This window comes from Globicephala melas, chromosome 16 (assembly GCF_963455315.2).
Source record: "Globicephala melas chromosome 16, mGloMel1.2, whole genome shotgun sequence".
NCBI classification, from domain to species: domain Eukaryota; kingdom Metazoa; phylum Chordata; class Mammalia; order Artiodactyla; family Delphinidae; genus Globicephala; species Globicephala melas.
The window spans coordinates 25,772,969-25,788,954 of NC_083329.1; the positions used below are offsets into that span (position 1 = coordinate 25,772,969).

The 15,986-nt window shown below is 44.5% G+C and overlaps 1 protein-coding gene across 2 annotated transcripts in view; it reads right to left on the reverse strand.

Annotated features, from left to right (window-relative positions):
• Positions 1-15,986, reverse strand: part of SUFU (SUFU negative regulator of hedgehog signaling) — a 110,896-nt gene that overhangs the window by 37,191 nt on the left and 57,719 nt on the right. For both annotated transcript variants that reach the window (XM_030865476.3, XM_030865475.3), the window contains exon 4: positions 625-767. In XM_030865476.3, the coding sequence (XP_030721336.1) occupies positions 625-767 (143 nt within the window). The remainder of the gene's footprint in view (positions 1-624; positions 768-15,986) is intronic.

The window sequence follows — 15,986 nt, forward strand, 5'->3', positions numbered from 1 at the left end:
GACTGCAGAAGAGAAAATCAGGGCCCTGCCAACTCAGGATGGGTCCCCAGCCCATGTCTCTGGAAGCAGGGAGACGCTCCTGCCCAGTCTAGGATCATGGGGGTTGTAAACAGAGGAGATTTTGAGACGCTTTAAGCTTAGCACGATGACCAAAGGGCACCAGCAGCTCACAGAGAAGCTCCCTTCCTTATCAGGGGCTGAGCCTTTGAGTAAATCTCAAAGGAAACAACTGAACTTCCACACAGACCCCACCATGATCACAAGCAGCCCGGGTGCAGCTGGGGTAGGTGCACGTCGTCCCTTCCGGGTAAGGGAAAGTCCAGTCCAAAGCTGCCTGCTGGGAGGTCCTGTGCCTGTGGCTATCTGGGTCTTACGAGTTCACAGAAATACCCTCCCTGCTATCCACTCAGTACAGCCATCCTTTCCTACCCAAATGGCCCCTGCCCCTGCCCCCTTACCCCATCTCAGCAGGTTAAATCAGGCCATCCGAATCTACCCAACAAACCATCAGAGGGACTAGAAAGTGGAAGGAGACCACAGGAAATCTCTGTTCCCTCACTGCCCCACCCAAGCCCTCCTGTCCTACCAGGAAAGGCTCAAGCCCAAGTCCAACCTGTGCCTCACCTGGAGGAAGGTAACCACCCCAAACGGTGTCTGCACGGGCTGCATCTGCGGGTCCTCTGTCAGCAACATGTGCTGAATTCTCGACTCACTGTTATCCAAAGGGCTATGCCAAGACACGTGGTCCCCGCTGCAGAAGGTGTTCTCTGTGGACAGACGTGAGGGTCCTCAGCGACCAAGGCCCTGCAGCCAGGCCTGGAGCCCGACCCGGGGTCTCAGAAGCCCTGGCTGGGAGGCTCCCCAGCCTTCCAAGGTGGCCCCTGTGAAGGAGGGGACGCATTCACTTGGATGGGAGCAAAGAGTATGGCTACTGCCCCCAAACCAAACACGTTCCTGCTCGCCAATTCTGCCAGCCTTCAGTGGAAGATGACGGGCTACCAGTGTGGCTGCGTGCTTGGCCTGACAAGTCCAAAGACTTCTGGCATCTTTGCTTCCCCAGCACCTTCACTCATACGGGAGGCAGGGGGCAGCCACAATCGGGTCTGCCAAGAAAGGATAAAGTTCTTTACTGTGTGACCATCTGGGCCAGAAGCCCACAGGAAGGCTGGAGGGCAATAAAACCCTTCACCTTGGAAAAACATACCAGGATTTCTGTGCGGCTGAAACAGTGTTCAAACAGGAACTTCCTTCCTTGGAGAGCTTTTGAGATCTGTCACCAGTTTCTCACAGGTAGACAGATTCAGGGAATAGTTCCTCATTAGATGGAGGTCTGACTTTGCCTCACACACCTCGGCCTAGATGTGCAGCCTGGAGGGGCAGCTGTTCCCATGAGGACACAGGCATTGGACCCAGGCTGCCCAAGAGAAATGTGCAAATATGGCCACCCTGTAGTCTCACTGTTGCCCTTCACAGAGGCCCGCTGCTTTAAAGAAAGATGTTTAAGGTATCACAGCCACAAGGGAAAAACAACGCCTTGGGTGTCCTTCCACAGGTACTCTGCATTTACTAGCCTATAAGCATCTATAGGTCCTCTCCATTTTTTTTTCACTTCACACCATTTTGCACATTTCTTTTAAAATTATGTATCTTGGAGATCATTTCATATCAACACATAAAGAGTTACCTCATTCCTTTTTTTCCCCCGTTTTATTGAGGGGAAATTATTATTTATAATTGACATATAACACTGTTTTGTTTAAGGTATATAACATAATGATTTGATATATGTATATATTGTTAAATTATTACCACAATAAGCCCATCACCTCACATAGTTACAAATTTTTTTTCTTGTGATGAGAACTTTTAGGATCTACTCTCTTAGCAGCTTTCAAATATACAACACAGTGCTGTTGACCATAGGCCACCATGCTGTATAATTACCTCCCCAGAACTTATAACTGGAAGTCTGTACCTCTTAACCCCCTTTACCCATTTCACCTACCCCTCCCCCACCTCCTCTCCCCTCCGGCAACCACCAGTCTGCTCTGTACCTATGAGCTTGGTTTTTGTTTTGTTTTCTTTTGTTCATTTGTTTTATATATTTTTTAGATTCTACATATAATTGATATCATATGGTATTGTCTGTCTTTGTCTGACTTATTGCACTTAGCATAACATTCTCAAGGCCCATCCATGTCCCAAGTGGCAAGATTGCATTCTTTTTTATGGCTGAGTAGTATTCCATTGTGTATATATACCACTTTCTTTATCCATTCATCCATCAATGGACACTTAGATTGTCTCCATATCTTGGCTACTGTAAACAACACTGAAGTGAACATGGGGGTGTGTGTATCTTTTCAAATTAATGTTTTTGTTTTCCTCAGATACACGCAGAAGTGGAATTGCTGGATGACATAGTAGTTTCTGTATTTCATTTTTTGAGGAACCTCCATACTATTTTCCAAGTGGCTGTACCAAGTTACATTCCCACCAACAGTACATAAGTGTTCCCTTTTTCCACGCTCCCACCAACACTTGTTATCTTTTGTCTTTTTGATGACAGCTGTTCTAACAGGTGTGAGGTGATATCTCACTGTAGTTTTTACTTGCATTTCCCTGATTAGTGATGTTGAGCACATCTTCATGTACCTGTTGGCCATTTGTATGCCTTCTTTGAAAAAAGGTCTATTCAGTTCCTCTGCTCATTTTAAAATCAGATAGTTTGTTTTGGCTACTGAGTTGTATGAGTTTTAATTTTTTTGTATGAGTTATTTTTATATATTCGACATTAATCCTTTATCAGCTGTATGATTTGTAAATATTTTCTCCCATTCAATAGGTTGTCTTTTCATTTTGTCAATGGTTTCCTCTTCTGTGCAGAAGCTCTTAGTTTAATGTAGTCCCACTTATTTATTTTTGCTTTTGATGTCTTTGCTTTTGGGGTCAAATCAAAAAAAAAAATCACTGCCAAGACCAATGTGAAGAAGCTTACCCCTTATGTTTTCTCCTAGGAGTTTTATGGTTTCAGGTCTTACGTTCAAGTCTTTACACCATTTTGAGTAGAGTTCTGTGTACAGTGTAAGATAGGGGTCCAGTTTCAATTTTTCGGATGTGGCTGTCCAGTTTTTCCAACACCATTTATTGCAGAGACTATCCTTTCCCCCATTGTATATTCTTGGCTCCTTAGTTGTAAATTAATTGACCGCATACGTGTGGGTTTATTTCTGGGTTTATTTATTCTGTCCCATGGATCTATATGTCTGTTTTTATTTATTTTATTTTACTTTTTAAATAAATTTATTTATTTATGGCTGCGTTGGGTCTTCATTGCTGTGCGCAGGCTTTCTCTAGTTGCGGTGAGTGGGGGCTACTCTTCGTTGCAGTGTGCAGGCTTCTCATTGTGGTGGTTTCTCTTGTTGCAGAGCATGGGCTCTAAGTACACGGGCATCAGTAGTTGTGGCACGCAGGCTCAGTAGTTGTGGCTCGCAGCCTGTAGGGCACAGGCTCAGTAGTTGTGGTGCACGGGCTTAGTTGCGGTGCACGGGCTTAGTTGCTCCGTGGCATGTGGGATCTTCCCAGAGCAGGGCTCGAACCCGTGTTCCCTGCATTGACAGGCAGATTCTTAACCACTGTACCACCAGGGAAGTCCTATATGTCTGTTTTTAATGTCAATACCATACTGTTTTGGTTATTATAGTTTTGTATACTGTAACTACCTCAATCTTTTTTTTTTAATAATCATGAAGTAAGTTTGTATTTTTCATCCTGAAATAGCTGAAATTGTCAACTACTTCATCTTTCATATAGCTGTATAGTAGTTCATTGTCGTCTGTCACTTATTTTATTTATTTATTTGTTTGTTTATTTATTTATTTATTTGGCTGCATTGGGTCTTAGTTGCAGCACATGGGATCTTCATTGTGGTATGCGGGGTCTTTCATTGTGGCGTGCAGGCTCTTCGTTGCAGTGCACAGGCTCTCTAGCTGCGGCACACACGGGCTCTCTAGTTGTGGCGCACGGGCTCAGTAGTTGCAGCACATGGGCTTAGTTGTCCCGCAGCAAGTGGGATCTTAGTTCCCCAACCAGGGATTGAACCCACGTCCCCTGCATTGGAAGGTGGATTCTTAACCACTGGACCACCAGGGAGGTCCCTGGTCTATTACTTATGATCTGGGAATTTCAACTGTTGAGATCTCTTGACTTTTTATCAATATTTAAAGTAAGGCACAGCTCCAGGCAGAGCCAATCATAAACCCCCAAATTTCCCAATTTCTGCTTGGCCCACTCCTCCCAGATTTTCTCTCCTTTTACAGTAGTGTGTGTCTACAAGCAGCATGCATGATCTGCAAGTAAGAAAACAATACAACAAGTAAAAAGACTGAATTAGTAATTAAAAGCTTCCCCCACAATAAAAAGTCTAGGCCCAATGGCTTCACTGTAAATTCTACCAAACATTTAGAGAAGAATTAATACCAATTCTTCATAAACTTTTGCAAAAATTAAAAGAATAGCTAACACTAATTCATTCTATGAAGCCCTGATACCAAAACCAGACAAAGGCACTGCAAGAAAAGAAAGCCATGGATCAATATCACTTATGCATAGACACAAAAATCTCCAACAAAAATACCAGCAGACTGAATACAGCCACATATAAAAAGGGTTATACACAATGACCAAGTGAGATTTATCCCAGAAATGCAAGTTTGGTTTAACATAAGAAAATCAATTGTTACATACTATATCAATAGAATAGAGATTTTTTTAAAATCACATGATCATCTCGATAGACACAGAAAAAGCATTTACCAAAATCCAATACTTTTTTTTTTAATGAATTTATTTATGTATTTAGTTAGTTTGGGCTGTGTTGGGTCTTCGTTGCTGTGTGGGGCTTTCTCTCTAGTTGTGGCGAGCGGGGGCTACTCTTCGTTGTGGTGTGCAGGCTTCTCATTGCGGTGGCTTCTCTTGTTTTGGAGCATGGGCTCTAGGCACACAGGCTTCAGTAGTTGTGGTGTGTGGGCTCAGTAGTTGCGGCTTGCGGGGTCTAGAGCGCAGGCTCAGTAGTTGTGGCACACGGGCTTACTTGCTCTGCAGCACGTGGGATCCTCCTGGACCAGGGCTTGAACCCGTGTCCCCTGCATTGGCAGGTGGATTCTTAACCACTGCGCCAGCAGGGAAGTCCCAAAATCCGATACATTTTAATGACAAAAACACTCAAACTAGGAATAGATGGGAACTTCCTCAACCTGTTAAAGTGTATCTACAAAAAACGTACAGCTAACATCATACTTGGTGGTGAAAGACTGAATGATTTCCCTCTAAGATCAAGAACAAGACAGAGTTGCTGCCTCTCACCACTTCTATTCAATGTAGTGTTAGAGGTTCTAACCAAGGCAATAAGGCAAGAAAGAGAAATAAAAATCTGGATAGACTGATAAGGAAATAAAACTATCTCTATTAAAGATGGCATGATCTTATACATTGAAAACCCTAAGGAATCTACTTAAAAACTATCAGAAAAAACAAGTTCAGCAAGATTACAGGGTACAAGAATAATATACAAAAGTCACTTGTATTTCTATACACTAGCAAGAACAATTTGAAGATAAAATTTATAAAATAATTCCAGGGACTTCCCTGGTGATGCAGTGGTTAAGAATCCGCCTGCCAGGGCTTCCCTGGTGGCACAGTGGTTAAGAATCCACCTGCCAAACTGATTCACTTTGTTATAAAGCAGAAACTAACACACCATTGTAAAGCAATTATACTCCAATAAAGATGTTAAAAAAAAAAAAAGAATCCACCTGCCAGTGTGGGGGACATGGGTTCAAGCCCTGGTCTGGGAAGATCCCACATGCCGCGGAGCAGCTAAGCCCGTGTGCCACAGCTACTGAGCCTGTGCTCCAGAGCTCGTGAGCCACAACTACTGAGCCCGTGTGCCACAACTACTGAAGACCGCACTCCTAGAGCCCATGCTCTGCAACAAGAGAAGCCACCGCAATGAGAAGCACAAGCACCGCAACGAAGAGTAGCCCCCGTTCGCCACAACTAGAGAAAGGCCGCCCACAGCAACAAAGACCTAATGCATCCAAAAATAAATAATATCAATAAAAATAAATTTTAAAAAAAGAATCAAGTTGGATCCCTTCTTCAAACCATAAATAGAACTTAATTCAAAATGGATCACAGGCCTAACTCTAATAGTTAAAACTCTTAGAAGTAACATAAGAGTAAATCTTCTGACCTTGGATTAGGCAATGTTCCTAGATAGATACCAAAAGCACAAGCAAACAAAGAATAGATAAACTGGACTTCATTAAAATCAAAACCTGTTGTGCTACAAGAAAGTGAAAAGAAATGCAAATGAAAACCACAATGAAATAACCACTTTACATCCATTAGGATGGCCATTATAAAAATAAAAATAATAAAACAAACAAAAAACCCCAGAAAATAACAGGTATTGGTGAGGATGCGGAAAAAGTGGAACCGTTGTGCAATAGTGGTAGAGATGTAAAACAGTGGAACTGCTTTGGAAAACAATTTGGTGATTCCATGAAATACTAAACATGGAATTACCATACGACCCAGCAATTCCACTAAGTATATACCCAAGAGAAATGAAGACATGTCCACACAAGGACTTGTATCTGAATGTTCACAGCAGCATTATTCATAATAGCCCAAAGGTGGAAACAACCCAAATGTCCATCAACTAATGAATGAATAAATAAAATGTGGTATATCCATATGATGGAATATTATTTGGCAACACAAAGTGCTGAAGTACTGATACATGCCACAACATGAATAACATAGCAAAAACATTACGCTAAGTGAGAAGCCAGTCACGAAAGGCCATGTGTGACTCCATTTATACAGAATGTCCTGAGTAGGCAAATCTATGGAGATAAACAGATTAGTGGTTGCCTAGGCCTGGGTTGGTTAAGGGGGAATCGGAAGTGACTGGTCTGGAGTTGCTTTTTGGGGTGATGGTGTCACAACTGTGAACTATAAAATATGTGAATTATATCTCAGTAAAGGTGATTTATTAAAATAAAGAAAATGCAGTAGGCGAAAGGGAAGAATTTTGCGGGAGAGGAAAAGTGGGAGAAGCAAGGTCCTGGATTGTTACTACCACTTCAGGTTAAGCAGGCTGGCCCAGGAGAAACCTAAGTCGTAATGCCCAGACATCACAGCATTTTATAGTCCAAATCACCTCAATGATCACCTACTGCAGCATTTTCATTTTCTGCAAATGAGGAAAGGATCCTCAAGACTGCCCAACGTCAGGGAGCAAGCCAGTGAGGATGGGCACAGTGTAACACCTCTCAAACATTTTTTGTTTTTTGAATTTTATTTATTTTTTTATACAGCAGGTTCTTATTAGTTATCTATTTTATACATACTAGTGTATACATGTCAATCCCAATCTCCCAGTTCATCCCACCACCATCACCCACCCCCGCTTTCCCCCCTTAGTGTCCATATGCTTGTTCTCTACATCTGTGTGTCTATTTCTGCTTGCAAACCGGTTCCTCTGTACCATTTTTCTAGGTTCCACGTGTATGCATTAATATACAATACCTGTTTTTCTCTTTCTGACTTACTTCACTCTGTATGACAGTCTCTAGGTCCATCCATGTCTCTACAAATGACCCAGTTTCATTCCTTTTTATGGCTAAGTAATATTCCATTGTATATATGTACCACATCTTCTTTATCCATTCATCTGTCGATGGGCATTTAGGTTGCTTCCATGACCTGGCTATTGTAAATAGTGCTGCAGTGAACATTGGGGTGCATGTGTCTTTATGAACCATGGTTTTCTCTGGGCCTCCCAAACTTTTGAGTCATCCATAACACCTGTTAGGATTTTTGACATATCTATGTACACCTGTACTGTCACCTGCATATATTTTTCCCCCTAAAATTGACTCACTTTTTTTTAACCTAAACAAACTTACTTTAAAAGGAAAATTCATTAAAAAAAATAAAAAATAAATGGAAACTTCATATCACTGTACTAAATAATAAGGAAAATAGAGAGAAAATCAGTGTTGCTCACCGTAAAGTGGAAGATAACAACTTCAAAATAATTCAATGAAAAACAATGTTATTAATTTATAACTGATACTGTTGCCTACCTAACATTGTTAAAAACTGAAATGAACAAGGGTTAAAGAGCTGTTAGAGGTTTAAAGAGTCATGCCAAACTGACAAACTCAGCAGGATTGAATCAGAAGGGGGAAGACAGTCCTCACTATTCATGTCACTGAATGCCTTGTCCAGTTATCACTTAAAATCTCTTGCTCGCTTTGGCAAACCCTGGCCGACTGGTTAACCTTGCGTTGGGAAGGCCCTGTTCCTTACTAGCTGTGACCCTGGGCAACTTACCCAATCACAATCTATAAGCCTGTTTCCTCATCTGTAAGCAGGAAATAGTGTGCCTACTCAGTGTGTGCTCCACGTTACTACTCCTGTACTGGAATACAGTATAGCTACTCCCATCCAGGTCCCAGTCCCTTTACCAGAAAACAGGACCGGCCACAGAACCTGTAGCTAACAGCAACTGCCAGTAGGTGGCACCATTGCTCCTGGTTTAAGGAAGAGATGGGCCAGTTAGTTCCCTCCAGCGCCCCACCTCTAGCTGACTTAAGCTGGAAACAGGGAAGAGGCTACAAAGGTTTGGAGTCATGACCTTTTATTAACCATAAATAACATCGATTTAAAAATAAATGTTGTACCAACCCACACTGTTGAAATACGAATGACCAAAAGCTCCTATGTACAGACAATTTGGGAAGGGGCTTAATTTAGGCAGCTGGGAGACAGGCCCCAGTCGCTGTTCTTGGACCAACACACCAGCCTGCGGGATCCAGAGTGAGTTAAAGACAGGAGGGGGAGGAGACAGTGTTAACTATCCACAGAAAGGTTCAGAGAGCATGTAGCTAACAACCTCCCAGCCCTGCCTGGTGGGGGGACCAGACTTATTAGCTCTGCTATATGGCCAAGAAATGGTCTTTCTTAACAATGAAAGAGCCTTGGTCACAGTTTTCAAGCCTGGGACAAAGCCACAATGGGCTCATTCTTGAGTCCAGCCTGGTCTTTATGCCCCGGATGCTCAGCCCCATTCTGTGCAGAGCCACCGCGGGTCTCAGCACTCAGGCCCAGCACCCACCCCGGGAAGCCCTCAGACCCTTCAGAGGGGTTTTCAAATGCTAATACTGCCTCGGTTGGAGGCCCAGCTGTTCAGTCCAGTGGTCAGAGGCGCTCGCTCCCTCTCCCTTCCTCTCTCTGGTTCCCTGAAGGGTCCTTACCAAGATATTAGGATGCAAGTCCCTGAGACCCCAACCCAGACAGCACGGCAGAGGGGCCACAAGGGCTGTTCCAAGTGAGGCCTGCAGGCTTACTTCCCATTCTCTTCCCTCTTCCTCTGAGCTCTGCCTCCCAGCACCATGAGAAACCTCCCTTGGCCGCAGCCTGTTTGGCAAATTCACACCATTCCACGGTGGCAAAGAGAGTCCAAAAACTACTAGGTTCAGTTCTGCCCCTTGCTTTGTTTAAAGAAAGGTTTCATCACTCAATGTCTCTTTCCCCATTAACAAACAACTCCCTGGCAAGAACTCTTAAAAGGTGGGGGGCCGTATGGCTGTGCAGATCCTAACTGACCCCTCGAACTGGCTGTCACCCTACCCCACTTCCCAAACATCCAGCTTTAGTCATGGTGGTTTGAAGTTGGACTGTGCCGGATATAAAAAGTTAGCAAAACCTAGGGAAATGGGTTGCAGAAGAAAACAGCTATTGTTCGCAAAATAATTAGTGCTGCCTTTGAAACACTGAGAAACAAGTGCATTCTTCAAGAGTTCTTAATTCATCCCAACTCTGGAGAGTGTCTGTCTGTCTCCATTCTGAGTGGAAGGACAGGCCCAGTGGTGTTTCACACAATACCTCAGAAAGCAATGTCCCACCCACAACATTCCATCTCCGTGGTCAGAATCCATATACTTGGTCGGAGGAGAAAGGGTTAACGTTGTCTTTTGGAGCCCCAAAAAGAGGGTTTCTCTCGGCTGACGCTTGGAGGCCCATGTTTGGAGATGGCTACATGCATTCCAGAGACAGAGAGCAAGGGCAGGAAACCCAGCTGAACTGTGCCAGGTGTCAAAGGGGTGGTGGGTCTGCAAGAAGTGTTTTAGGGAGTACAGGAAAATGGAAGGTGGATCAAAGCAGGTTGGTAGATTGGAGTCTGTCAACTTTCTTTTTTTAAAGTCTTTATTGAATTTGTTACAATAGTGCTTCTTCTGTTTTATGTTTCAGTTTTTTGGCTGCAAGGCGTGTGGGATCTTAGCTCCCTGACCAGGGATCAAACCCGCACCCCCTGCACTGAAAGGCGAAGTCTTAACCACTGGACTGCCAGGGAAGTCCTGGAGTCTGTCAACTTTAAGGTCAAACTTCTCAACAATGGGGGTAGCCATCACCGTCTCTCAAGAAGCAGTCTCCATCCCTCTCACCTTCTTGGTGCTCACAAATTTTCATGGTGTATTTCCAGAAAAGAAGAGCCTACAAAATTTAAGAGGTCATAGGGTGTAGACAGACTGATGTCACCGCCACAGATTACATTTCTGGAGCCTTTAACACACTCATGAGATGCTATGCTCATTCTGGGGAGGGGGTGACCCGAGGCATCACACAGAGGGCACTGCCCTCACTGTCTAGCGCCAGTACTCCTCTACCTCCACCTGACAGCACCCACCAAAGGAAGGGCACAGACCACCTTCTTGCCGGTTAAGATCAGTGCTCACCTTCCCCTGGTAACTGCAACTCTCCTTCCTCCAGGGATCCAAATAAAGCCGTGAGTGAACACTTCCCCGCCCGCCTGCCCCGACTCCCCAGCCCCAAGCCAAAGCTAAGAGTTCGGTTCAGAGCCTTGCAGCCTGGTGATGCACGGCCCACCCTAGGAGCTCTGGACGGCAGCTGAGAGCAATATGTATGTATATCACATAGGAGCAAAAAACAAATCTGTCCCAGGTAATTCCCCTTTAACACTTGAGTGCTGTAAGGAGAGAATAAGAGTGGGATGTTCTGGAGCTTAGAGGCTTCAATTGGTACAAAACAGCAGAATCTGGCGCCCCTGCCCTTCTCTACACACATGCACAGCAGACAAGAAGATCTTGTCTTGTAGGGAAGATCTCAGGAGCGTGATTACACAATCGCCCCACTGCAGCGTTTCAAATCAAACTCTCCCAAAGAAAGGCCGAGACAGGATTATTTCTTCAAAAAAGAAAAAAAAAAAAACCCACAAAACAAACAGCATGTGGAGGAGGGAGAGAGACAGATTCCCTGTCCGTGTGTTAATGGGCCTTCGTGGCTAGCAGGCAAAGCTCTTCGTAGCTGAGGGTATGGTGTGGACGGTGGCCCATTGCCAAGCTTTTCCAACCCAGGCAAGTGGTGGAAGCAAGGATTAAAACCCCCTCCCACCTTTTAAAAGTCCTGAAGGCAGTTTCATGACTGGAAAAGTGAATCTGCTTGGTTAGAGAGCATCCGTCATCTAGTTCTGTGTGATATCAATCTGGCTCAATGTGGCTGCAAGACACAGCTCGGGAAGTGGGCGTGCTGTACCACTTGATTAAGTAAAGAAGAGCGAGGGGAGACATGTTTGTTCTTACAAAACTGAAGGGGAACTGAAAGGATGTTCCTTCTAGGTTTTTCCCAGAAACAAAGGAATTGCCAAGGATCAGAAAGCCAGTCCAAGGAGACTCAAAATTGTTTCCCTATGTATTTTCTCAACAACCTCTGGCTCTACCACCTTCCTCCCTCTCCCTCAAAGCCACAGACACAAAGGCAAATGGTTCAGGGGAAGGAAGATCTCTTTTGTAAGCAGAGCTCGGCAAAGCTACTACAGGGAAGGCAGGAGGCTGGCAGGCTGCTTGGGGCCCCCAGAGGCCTAACCCAAAAGCGAGTCTCAGGACTGGCTCTCTACCTGGCAGTGGTGATACCCCCAGAGTCTGACTGTGGATCCCAGACACTCGCCTTGTGTCCGCACGCACAGGGCCCTGGCCAGACACCCTCATTCTCCCCGCCGGTGATGGTGAGGACCTTGACTGCAAAGGGAGCTTGTAGGGATTTATCCGCCACGGCTCGCAGCTGTCACTAGTCAAAGCCTGTTCCTTCACCCACTATGGGCCATGCCCTCCTGTAAGGAATTCAGGGCCTTGCTCACCACTTCAAGGGAGCCTTGAGTCCTAAGCTGGCAGATGCTTCCACTTCTCTTTTAAAGCAGCTCCATCTGTTTAGACACCTGTCAGTATGGAAAGGAAGAGTCTTCTGCCCAGAGGCCTGTAAAGGGGCAACACCCGCCCACGCTCCTCTCACTCTCCTGAACCAGCACAGAGGACCTGCCACCTACACGCAGGGAAGATTCCAAGCTCCTCTGCTCTGAAAGCCAAATTAACTAAAAAGGTTTTAAACTTGCAGTACCTACGTACATTTCAATCCCTCAAAATGCCAAGAGATGATTTGGAGCTTTAAAATCAAGCACATGCTTCTACTCCTTCCACCTTTTTCCTAAAGAGACTACTATTTAAATCCACAAGAGGGCTTCCCTGGTGGCACAGCGGTTAAGAATCTGCCTGCCAATGCAGGGGACACGGGTTCGAGCCCTGGTCTGGGAAGATCCCACATGCCGCGGAGCAACTAAGCCCGTGCGCTACAACTACTGAACCTGTGCGTCTGGAGCCTGTGCTCCTCAGCAAGAGAGGCCGCGACAGTGAGAAGCCCGCACACTGCGAAGAACAGTGGCCCCCGCTTGCCGCAACTAGAGAAAGCCCTCGCACAGAAACGAAGACACAACACAGCCAAAAAAAAAAAGATACATTGCCTTTGACTTAATCATTCTACTTCGTTTTTTTTTTTTTTTTTTTTTTTTTGCGGTACACGGGCCTCTCACTGTTGTGGCCTCTCCCACTGCGGATCACAGGCTCCGGACGCGCAGGCTCAGCGGCCATGGCTCACGGGTGCAGCCGCTCCGCGGCATGTGGGATCTTCACAGACCGGGGCACGAGCCCGTGTCCCCTGCATCGGCAGGTGGACTCTCAACCACTGCGCCACTAGGGAAGCCCAATCATTCTACTTCTTAGCATCTATCCTAGAACAAAACGTGCACAAGGAGGAACGAACAAGGATGCTCACAGCATCTGTGCACTGTTTGTGATAATGGAAAAATGGAAACAACCCGAACGTGCATCACCAAGAGAATGGTTAAATGATGGCCTAGCCATACTACCAAGTCACAGGCAACAGTAAAAAAAGAATTAGATAAAGCTTCATATATTGACATGGAAAGATCTCCAAGACATACTGTTACTTGAAAAATCCAACTGTGAAGAACAGTACAGTTTCACTTACATTAAAGAAGGGAAAAAAAAAAAAAAAACCCAAACCATTTCTTTAGGTATCTAGAAGAAGGTAGATACACAGAAAAAAATGTCTGGATGGTCATACAGATATGTTACTCCTTTTAGGGAGGGGCCTGAGATTGGGTCGTGTGGTCAAGGAGGACTTGACTTTATCTGTAGAATCTGAATTTTTAACCTCCAAAATGTATTTGTGTATTATTGGTATATTTTAAAAAATAAAATTAGAAAGAACTCCTCCTTGATACCTCGGGCACGCAGCGGAAACTCCTTAGCAGCTCCGGCAGCCACCATACTGGCTACCATGCCACTCACTCTGGGTGCAGTGATACAGATCTGGACTGGCCAGGAAGCTAGGGGGCCACCCTTGGCTCACATCTAACATGTCACCAGTGGCACTTTCACCGTCTAAGCTTTTAAGTTCTTAAATGCCCCACCTTCTCCTAAATTAATCAGACTGGTGATGCTGGTCCGCTTGCCATAGACTTCAAACTGTTGCTGTTATTTTATTTTTCTTCTTCTCTTGGTGGTTATGGTCAGTTACATAAAAACAATCCCCTTTCTCGGGCTTCCCTGATGGCGCAGTGGTTAAGAATCCACCTGCCAATGCAGGGGACACAGGTTCAAGCCCTGGTCCAGGAAGATCCCACATGCCATGGAGCAACTAAGCCCACGAGCCACAACTACTGAGCCTGTACTCTAGAGCCCGCAAGCCACAACTACTGAGCCCATGCGCCACAACTACTGAAGCCCGCGCACCTAGAGCCCGTGCTCCGCAACAAGAGAAGCCACTGCAATGAGAAGCCCGCGCACCGCAACAAAGAGTAGCCCCCGCTCGCTGCAACTAGACAAAGCCAGCACGCAGCAATGAAGACCCAATGCAGCCAAAAATAAAATTAATTAAAAAAAAAATCCCCTTTCTCTCCCTTGCAATTTTTGTTCTTAGTCCTATTTCTGTACACTGTACATTGTTTCTTATGAGCACTTCTAGCATTCTTACGGCTCAGGATTAACATTGCCTTTGAAAAATCTAAAATCTAAGATCTGTAGACATAGCTATAGACCAACAACCTGATAGGCCCAGGTGAAAATGACCACACATACCTGCTATTCTCATGTTTTAGGGTAGACAGAGCTGATGCACTTTTGCTCTGGAACAAAGCTGCCTTCGTATCTCCGAGCATTTCTGAGTCAAAGAACTTCAGCACAGCCCTCTTTTTGCCTAAATTCCAAAAAGGAAGGGCGTTTTGCCCCTTTGCAGAAGTCTGGAAATCTGGAGGGACACACTACTCTAGGATATACCTTTTTGCTTTGTTGTCGTTTTGCGTTTGCTTTGGGAGTAGAGAGTTGTACTCTTGGCACATACAGGCTAGGGAGATGCAGACAAAACAATCATCTTTGTTTTTCCTTCAAGAGAGAGGACGGTGAAGACAGGATGTGGCTTCAGAACCTTTCACGGGAAGAACCTGCCCTGGCCTTACGTACATAAAGCATTTGGTTTCCAACGAATATGAAGAGAGAAACTTTCAGGAGCCAGGTAAGAAGTTAAGTAAATGAACGTTATCTCAAGTGCTATCCTCATTAAAGAAAATGTCTACCCTAATCCAGACTATGAGTTCAAATGTAAGCGAGAGTGGACCCATTCAATAGCAGGCCGGGGGTGGAGCTCAGTGTTTCACCCCAATACTCTCAGGAAGAAGCCATCACCGAGTGAATCACTAGATTCAGTCTGGTGGCAGGGGAAACTGATGGATCAATCAATCAATCAAACCAATAAACTTCACCCTCTTCCCAGCCACCAACCATGGTGAAACAGGTAAAAGGAAAGCATATGGTATAGAGGTGACCTGAGTACTACAGAACACAGTTTCCAAGGAATTCTCTTACTTAATCCACTAGGACTTGGCCAGCCCACCATACAGCTTTGTACTTCAAACCTCTCCAAAGTACATTAAAAAAAAATTTTTTTTTGCCACTCCTGGTCTGAAACTTAGGCTTTAGAAACAAACAAAACTTAAGGTGAATTTTCAAACAAAGTAAATAATACAATAAATTCCCATATACCCATCACTTGGCTTTAGTAATTATCAACTCATGGACAGTCCTAAATCATCTATAACCCCCGCCGCCCAACTTCCCACCCTAACCTCACACGGTTATTTTGAAGCAAACCTCGGATATATCATTTCAACCATAAATATTTTAGTATTGATCTCTAAATGGTAAGGATGCTTTTAAAAAAACATAACCACAATTATAAGCATCAAACCTAAAAACTTTGACAGTAGTTTCTGAATATTATCAAATATCAAAGTTATTGTTCAAATTGACCTTCCATAAATGTCTTTTACAGTTAGTTTGTTCAAATTACTATTCAAACAAGGATCACACCGTGTATTTGGATGGTTTACTTTTTAAGCCTTTTAATCTCAAAATTGTATTCTTCTTTCTTTTTTTTTCCCTTGTTGAAGGAAATGGGTTGTTTGTCCAGTAGAATTTCCCACAGTCTGAATTTCGCTGTTTGCATCCCCATGCTGCTCTGTTCCTTGGTGTTTCCTGTAAATA